This window comes from Chiroxiphia lanceolata, chromosome 29, assembly GCF_009829145.1.
Source record: "Chiroxiphia lanceolata isolate bChiLan1 chromosome 29, bChiLan1.pri, whole genome shotgun sequence".
In the NCBI taxonomy this organism is placed as follows: Eukaryota; Metazoa; Chordata; class Aves; order Passeriformes; family Pipridae; genus Chiroxiphia; species Chiroxiphia lanceolata.
In genome coordinates, this window is record NC_045665.1 from 565,831 (window position 1) to 574,697 (window position 8,867).

General features: G+C 63.2%; 1 protein-coding gene across 4 annotated transcripts; it reads left to right on the forward strand.

Moving 5' to 3' along the window:
* The first annotated feature begins 504 nt into the window (after positions 1-504).
* On the forward strand, positions 505-5,860 carry LOC116799786. Of its 4 annotated transcripts, none has more exons than XM_032713160.1 (4): positions 505-795; positions 892-1,182; positions 3,523-3,786; positions 5,051-5,860. In XM_032713160.1, exons 3-4 carry the CDS (start codon positions 3,582-3,584, stop codon positions 5,413-5,415), a joined length of 570 nt encoding a protein of 189 aa, XP_032569051.1. In that variant the 5' UTR covers positions 505-795; positions 892-1,182; positions 3,523-3,581; the 3' UTR covers positions 5,416-5,860. The 4 variants fall into 4 exon arrangements, with proteins under 4 accessions (XP_032569051.1, XP_032569052.1, XP_032569050.1 ...); XM_032713161.1 differs by having other exon boundaries at positions 1,058-1,182; XM_032713159.1 differs by having other exon boundaries at positions 505-1,182.
* The last annotated feature ends 3,007 nt before the right edge of the window (positions 5,861-8,867 follow it).

Consider the following 8,867-nt stretch of genomic DNA (forward strand, 5'->3'; position numbering starts at 1 on the left):
CTCCTCTGCGTGATCTCAGCCCTCGCTGTGACCCTCCCCCCCCGGGGCCGCCCCTCCCTGGGGGTGGGCGCTGGGGAGGGAGGGGGTACCCGGGTACCCCCCGTGCCCCCCAGGGGGGGAAGGACGGGTCGGGCTCCGGGGTGGGCAGCCCAAAAACCTGCGAGGGAATTAATTTTACTGACCCGAGGAGGAGGGTGGGTTTGGGGCTTTTTGCTTTGCCTTTTGCGGCTCCTTCGGGGAGGAGAAGCTGCTCCGGGGACTCGGGGACGTGTCCTCGGACCCCCGGCGGCAGGATCGGACCCACGGGGGGCAGTTGCCAGCCCAAAAACCCCCGTGGTGCGGGGTCAGGGAGCTGGGGAGCCCGGTCAGGGGTCTCCCAGCAGATGGATTCACAACCGGACTGATCCTGCCTTCATCTCCCCCCGAATTTCCACCTTTCCCCGGGACAGAGGGCAGGTTCTCCCTTCTCCTCACCTCCTCCCTCTGCTGAGCCCAAGGGAAGCGTGGGAGCATTTTGGGGGGGTCAAAAATCCTCAGCACCGAGAGCATCGCTGAAATCGGGGCGTTACCCATGAATTGTTGTGAAAACCTGCCGGGTTTTTTTTAAGGAAACGTCGCATTTCTAGGAAAAGGTGCTCTGCTGGATCTGTGGGAAGCAAAGGGGGGAGGGTGATGAGTGAGAGCTTCGTCAGAGCTTCCTCTGCCTGTGGAAAACGGGATTTCCTTTCCATCAGCCTTGGATAACAAATATACATCTCGGAGAAAATAACCCCGGTGGTGGGTCGTTAGGGAGAGGTGAGAAGGAGGAACTGAAAACACTTCCCGAACCGCTCTCAGGCTCCCTGAGGGAAGCGCCAGGGAGAGGTTTATTCCCTCTCCCGAATATCTCAGCTCCCGATCTGTAAATAAATCCGGGATGGCTTCCGTGGGGAAGGAGCATCGGTGTTATCTGGGAGCGGCGCCGCCGGGTTTTGTCGCTCCTTTATCCGGCCCAGACACCCCTTTGGGCAGATATTCACGAGCTCGGCCCCAGGGTGGTTCTCCCGCGCTCCGGCAGCTTTTCCCGGGATATCCAGGGGGTCGCTGGAAGAGAGCAAGAGGCGCCGGGGTCAGCGGTCCCCAAATCCGATCAGTCCCGCCGTCTGCTCCCGCCCTTGGAGCCGCGCCACTAATCACCTTATGGTAAGCTCATTGCCTTCCCCGGCGGCTCCCAGATATTCCCGGCCGGCTCTGAGCCATTCCCGGCCGGCTCCGAGCCATTCCCGGGAGGCTCCCAGCCATTCCCGGCCGGCTCCCAGCCATTCCCGGCCGGCTCCCAGCCATTCCCGGGAAGCTCCCAGCCATTCCCGGGCTGCTCCGAGCCATTCCCGGGCTGCTCCGAGCCATTCCTGGCCGGCTCCCAGCCATTCCCGGCTGACTCCCAGCCATTCCCGGCCGGCTCTGAGCCATTCCCGGGAGGCTCTGAGCCATTCCAGGTCCCGCTGGTGGCTTGGAAAACCCCGTCTGGGCACTGAGTGACGCGAGGGACGAGTTGGGGACCGGGGGGGTCACTGAGCAAGGCCCTGGTTCTGTTTGGAGGGGGGACGAAAGGGGCAGTTCCCAGCCAAAAAAAAAAGTGGGAATAAGGCACTGGGAGAGGAGAGGGGAGGGATGGGATGAGCCGGAGCGGGATTTCCGCAGGATGGAGCGCTCAGGTGTGTCCCCGAGGATGCCGAGGGGTCCCTGCTCCATCCCCAGGGGGTTTCAACCCCATCGGTGAGGGAAACCGAGGCACGGCCCGATCCTTCCCTCCCGGACAGAGGCGGCCGGAGGAGCTCCCCGGCTTTCCCTCCCTCCCCACGCGGTGCCCCGGCAGTGACGTGGGGAGGCTCCGGCTCCCACGGCCCCTCTTTCCTCCCCCCCCTTCGCGAAAAACTAATTAAGGCGACAAAGGGAAGAAAAAAAAAAAAAAAAAGCAGCTTTTTTTGTGAGGCTGGAAAAAACCCCCCTCGGCTCCGGGAGAAGGGGCTGAGCCGATTTAATTCGAGCTTTTGTCCGCGGCTCCATTCAACACGTAGAGAACAATTTACATCAAGGGGAACCTTCCCCGGGGCTGCAAAAAAAGCTCTGCCCCGGGGAGCGCGGAGAGGAAAAAAGGCAAGGGAAGGAAAGGGAAACACTTCCCGCGTCTCCCGACCCGCGTTGAGGAGGAAGGAGGAAGACGCCGCGCACCCGAAGCACCGCATTGCGGAGGGTGTTTTTATTCAGCGCATCATCCGCGCTTCCTCGCCCCTTCCAGCGAAATTTGGCCCCCGGAGACGCGCAGACGAGGAGGGGGACGGAGGGTTTTGGGGGGTTTTGCGCCCTCAGAGCCGCCGCCGGGGCTCGGGATGGCTTTGGAAATGTGTTTTCCCGGCTCCGGGGCTTGGGAACGCGGGGCGGGCGATGCTGCGGGAAGGGTCCCGTGGGGGACCCCCGGGGTGCCCCCCTCGTTGGGCGGAAGGGCAGCTTTTTAAACGCTTTCCCGGTTCAACGCGCCCGCAGCCTCATCCCCGCGCTTCCAGGCAGGGCCGGGAGGAAAATCCAGGAATTTTTTTAAAGCCGGATCCTCTCCCAGCCCGGGAGGTGGCAGCATTAGACCGCGCTCGGATGGGTTCGGCCCTGGGGGGGTCCCCGGGCCCCCCAAAACCCGTCCGGCTCCGGGAGCCGAGCCCCGCGCGCTGCTCCCAAATCCCTCCGGGAAGCACCGGCCGGGATGGAGCCGGGCAGGGGCTGCATCCAGGGGGAAAGCGGCGTCTTGTGGAGTCACCGAGCCTCTTCCCGGCTCAAATCCTCTTGGCCCGGGGGTGCAGCCGAGCGCCTGTTCCCAGCCGGCTGCGATGGGAAAAGGATCCCCCGCCCCGGCTCTGCCCATTCCCCCCCCCGCCAAATGGATTTATTCCCGGCCTCCCAGCGCCTCCAGGGGCTCATCCATCACCCGCACGAGATCCCGGGGAAGCGGGAGCTGCTCCTTCCCCTCCCGCCTGTCCCGGGACAGAGTCCTGAGTCCTGAGTCCTGCAATCCGCCACCCACCCACCCACCGCCGCTTCCTCCACGAAGCCCGTCCCACCGCCCCGTCACCACTTCCCCCGGCCCACGGGCATCCATGTGCTGCTTCCCGAGTGCCAGCCTTGGGCAATCCCTGCCCGCCAGCGCTGCCGCCGCTCCCGAGGGGGGGTCCCGCCCCGCTGGGTTGGGGGCTGCAGCGCTCACACGGCCCCACACGAGGAGGGGACATGATCGGAGCCGGGGCCGCGCTGCTCTGCGGTTTGCTGGTGGCAGCCGGGGGTGAGGATGCCCCCGGGGCACGGGGGGATGCCAGGGAAGGGGGGTCGGGGCATCCTGGCAGCTCCAGCGCCCGTCCCTAGGGATGCTTCGGGTGGGGGAGGAGGTGGAGACCACCCTCTCCCTCACAACGCCGGGGTCCCCCCACCCCCGGTGCCTTGCAGGAGGCGATGTCCCGGTGCTGAGGGGGCTGCAGGGACGGTCCTTGTCCTTCCCAGCCCTGCGTCCCGCCTTCGGGGACATCGCCCGCGTCACCTGGAGGACCCGGGGGACCCACATGGCCGAGGCCAAGCCCGGCGAGAAGAAGTTCTCCGTGGATTTCCTGCCCGGCTTCCGCGAGCGGCTCCTCATCCACCCCAACAACCTCTCCCTGGAGATCCGAGGGCTGAGGCTGGAGGACAGCGGGAGCTACGAGGTGGTTGTGGACACCTCGTCTGACCCCACCGCCCCAAAGACCCTCCACTACCGTCTGTGGGTTCGTGGTGAGTCCAAAGGTGGGGCAGCAGGGACGGGGGGCTCGGGTTTGGTGTCCCCGTGGGGTTGAGCTGCCACTGCGTGAGCCCCCCCAGCCCCAAACCCACCCATTCCATGGAATTTCCCCCCCTGACCACGGGGAAGAGTCTGGGATGGGTGTGTGGGTAGTGGAGTAATTCCCCTTCCTCTTTCGGTGTCTGCTGCACCCACCACACCCCCTGCACCCACTGCACCCCCTGTACCCATTGGACCCCCTGAACCGTCTGCACCCACTGCACCCCCTGCACCCTCTGCACCCACTGCACCCACTGCACCCCCTGAACCCTCTGCACCCACTGCACCCATTGGATCCCCTGCACCCCCTGCACCCACTGCACCCCCTGCACCCATTGGACCCCCTGAACCCTCTGTACCCACTGCACCCTCTCTGTACCCCCTGCACCCCCTGAACCCCCTGCACCCTCTGCACCCTCTGTACCCACTGCACCCCCTGTACCCCCTGCACCCCCTGAATCCCCTGCATCCACTGCACCCACCACACCCCCTGCACCCTCTGCACCCCCTGCACCCACTACACCCACTGCACCCACTGTACCCTCTGCACCCCCTGCACCCACTGCACCCCCTGTATCCACTGGACCCCCTGTATCCACTGCACCCCCTGTATCCCCTGCATCCACTGAACCCACTGCACCCCCTGCACCCACCACACCCCCTGCACCCATTGGACCCCCTGCACCCCCTGTACCCACTGCACCCTCTCTGTACCCCCTGCACCCCCTGAACCCCCTGCACCCTCTGTACCCACTGCACTCCCTGTACCCCCTGCACCCCCTGAATCCCCTGCATCCACTGCACCCACCACACCCCCTGCACCCTCTGCACCCCCTGCACCCACTGCACCCCCTGTATCCACTGGACCCCCTGTATCCACTGCACCCCCTGTATCCCCTGCATCCACTGAACCCACTGCACCCCCTGCACCCACCACACCCCCTGCACCCATTGGACCCCCTGCACCCCCTGTACCCACTGCACCCCCTGCACCCACTGCACCCCCTGCATCCACTGCACCTCCTGTACCCACTGCACCCCCTGAACCCCCTGCACCCACCACACCCAGCCCTGGTGGCTCCCAAACCCTGGGGGGGGGGTGTCTTCACCCCCTGCTCCCTGTCCCAGTGGCACCCACCCACCCCCCAAATGTGTGGGCCAATCCCCCGCCCCCCAAACCCCCCTGTCCCCGTGTCACACCTCCCCCTGTGCCCACAGGTGACCCCTCCAGGCCCGGTGACACCGCAGGACACGGTGGCAGCACCGTCACAGGACACGGTGGCAGCACCACCACACCCCGAGGGGTGACCGAGCCACGGGCTGGAGACCCCACAAGGCAGGCCACGGATTGGGGGCAGCCCCCCGAGGGCAGAGGGGGGCCGGGGACGTGCGGGGGGTGGGGACACTACTGTGAGCTCAAGGGCTACCTCGTGGCCGCCATCCTGGGGCCGCTGCTGGTGCTGGTGGTCACCGTCCACCTGGTGACCAGGGACAAGGCCACCGAGCCGGGGGATGAGCTCTCAGCAGGGTCCGAGTCCCCTGGCACTGCCATCCCACTGGGATCGTCCCCATGGCAACGGTGAGCCCCTGTTTGTGCTCTGGTGCCTCAGTGTCCCCATCCAGGGAAAGCCAAGGTTGTCCCCAAAAAAAACAGCCCCTCTGGGATAGGAAGTGCAGGACACGAGGCAGGGATGTCACAAGCGATGCCACTTCCTCCCAGAGGCCACCAGAGCTGCCACCTCCCAGGTCCTGGCAGGACCCAAACACATCCTGGCACAGCCCCTCCCCTCACACACACAAAATCCAGGGATCCCGGGGCATCACCAGGCTCATCTTCCCAACCCCAAATCCACCATGAGATAACCCAGAGTGCCATAAAACCTCCCCCAGTTTATGATCAGTGAATTATTTACTGGTGACCCTGAGCAGACGCTGCGCAGCATAAATTATTGAGTGGCAGATCTGTCAAAAAGTTCTCATAAATAAGTTATCCGGTGCCGTCCTTAATGTTCCCAGTAAATTACTCATCCAATCTCCCGTCTAAACGCTCTCCTGGGGAAATTACTCCTGCCTGCTGATTTACGAATTAGGCCTGGGCAAACGAGGACGAGGAGAGGAAGGAGAGCCCTGCCAGGACAGCCCGGGGTTTTGCCTCGCCAGGATTCCCAAAAGCATCCCTGGGCTCCCCAGCTGGGTGCTCCGGGGTGGATCCCGCTCTGTGGGAGATCCCAGAGGGATTGTCCCCACCCCGGGTGTGTTGGGGATCATCCCAGAGATCCCGGGGCTCCACAGTGATCCCACGGCTTCCCAAAGTTTGGGGGAGCAGCCCCCGCTCCCAGCCCTGCTCTGCAGGAGGGGGTCAGAGGGGATTCCCAAAATCCACCCGGCACTGACACCTTCCCATGGCCCCAGCAAGGCCAAATCCTCCCCACCAGGATCCTGGGATTGCTGTGTCCATCTCCATCACTCCCAAAACCCAATCCCTCCCCACCAGCAGCCTGGGATTGTTGTGTCCATCTCCAGCATTCCCAGAATCCAATCCTTTCCTACCACCAGCCTGGGATTGCTGTGTCCATCTCCAGCATTCCCAGAATCCAATCCTTTCCTACCACCAGCCTGGGATTGCTGTGTCCATCTCCAGCATTCCCAGAACCCAAATCCCTCCCCACCAGCAGCCTGGGATTGCTGTGTCCATCTCCATCACTCCCAAAACCCAATCCTTTCCCACCAGCAGCCTGGGATTGCTGTGTCCATCTCCAGCATTCCAGGAACCCAATCCCTCCCCACCAGCAGCCTGGGATTGCTGTGTCCATCTCCAGCATTCCCAGAACCCAAATCCCTCCCCACCAGCAGCCTGGGATTGCTGTGTCCATCTCCATCATTCCCAGAACCCAAATCCCTCCCAGGTCCTGGCCCTAATTAGGGCACCACGACCCCAACACACAAAATCCCAAACCCTGGCCGGGGACTCCACTTGGTCCATCCCTCTCCCCGCCTCCAGCACACGGGAATTGCAGCCATTCCCAAGGAATGTCCTGGATTCCAGGAGATTAGGATAACACATCAAGCCCAGCTCTACCCCGCGGGGTGGGGAACGGGGAAGTGCCACCCCCGTGACGGGCACAGCCGGGACAGAGGCCCCGCATCGATTTTGGGAGGGGGCGGGACGGGAAAACGCCCGTGCCCGAGCCAAGGGTTTGATGGGAGAGCGGGAAAACGGGATTTTCCCCCTTGGAGGGGCTGGGGCGGCTCCCTGGGGACCCTCCCGCCCCTCCAGGGGAGCCCCCTCTCCCCTCACCCCGCACACGGGGTGTGTGTCAGGGCCTGCGAAGTGTTTGCTTCAATAATTAAACGCCGGTTTGGGGAGGGACGATTATTTATTTAAAGGGAACAAGGTGTTAACGAGCTCCCGATGTAATCCCCGGTGACAGATGCCGCCTTTATTAACACCTCTGTCCGAGCCCAGCCCGGGAGGCGAAAACAAACAGCTACAACAACCCTCGTTAGGAGGGGGAATAAATATTCAAAGGCAACAACGGCCCCGTGATTGTCGGCGCCGGGATGGGGGAAGCGAGGGGCTGGAGCGGCCCTGGAATGACGCTGGAGCCGCAGCCTCGGGATTCCGGGGCCCGGGGTTTATCCCGCGGGAATTAACTCCCTTCCAGGAGGGCCGGCGGGGCTCCAGCTCCCGCCTGGGATTTGTGGAGCCGCGGGGAACTTGGATTTTCTGAGGAAAAACCTCTCCGGGCTCCCTTCAAAATAATTCCCGAGCTCCTCGGGAGATTTCAGACGCATTCCAGGCAGGGGGATGAAGGACGAAGGGATGAAGGAGGGAGGGAGGGAAGGGAGGAAGGAGGGTTGGGAAGAGCTGGGGGGGCTCAGCCCCGTGTGAGGCACCGACAGGGGCTGGAGGAGGTGGCACAGGGTGACCAAACCCCGGGATAATGGGCCTGGCACTGGGATAATGGACCCAATTCCAGGATGATGGACCCAATTCCAGGATGATGGACCCAATTCCAGAATGATGGACCCAACACCGGGATAACGGGCCGGACACCGGGATAAAGGGCCTAATGCTGGGATGATGGATCCAATTCCAGGATGATGGATCCAATTCCAGGATGATGGATCCAATTCCAGGATGATGGACTCAGTGCTGGGATAATGGGCCTGGGCACTGGGATAAAGGGTCCGACACTGGGATAAAGGGCCTGATGCCAGGATGATGGATCCAATTCCAGGATGATGGATCCAATTCCAGGATGATGGACTCAGTGCTGGGATAATGGGCCTGGTGCTGGGATAAAGGGTCTGATGCCAGGATGATGGATCCAATTCCAGGATGATGGACCCAGCACTGGGATAACGGGCCTGACGCCGGGATAAAGGGACGGACACCAGGATAAAGGGCCTGATGCCGGATGATGGATCCAATTCCAGGACGATGGACCCGAGGCTGGGATGATGGATCCAATTCCAGGATAATGGACCCAGCACTGGGATAATGGGCTGGACACCGGGATAAGGGGCCTGGCGCCGGGATGATGGATCCAACACCAGGATTATGGGCCTAACACCGGGATAATGAGTCTGACCCCGGGCTGAGGGGCCCAACGCTGGGATTACAGGTCTGACTCCAGGATTAGGGGCCTGACAGTGGGCTAACAGTGGGCTAACAGTCCCAGCACGGAGCTGGCCGGGCCGTGGTGGCTTTGCCCTCTGGCTTTTCCCAGGTTTTGGGGGTCCCCAGGGCCTCTCCCCGCCCCCCTGGAGCCCCATCCCCGGCTGCTCCCGCTCCCAGACACGGCGGCTTTTCCCTCTCCTGCCGTCAGCAAATTCCAATTCCTCCCTGACCTCTCTCCGTGCTCCACAAACTCCCTCACATTTCCCTCCTCCTCAAATTCCTCGGAGCGGGGGCAGCTCTGGGGGGGGCCCTGGAGACCCTCCAGCGCCCGGGGAAGAGTTTGGGTGGGTTTGGGAGCCAAACCCGGGGCGATTCCCGGGAATATCCATCCCGGCCCCGGCTTCCCCCCCT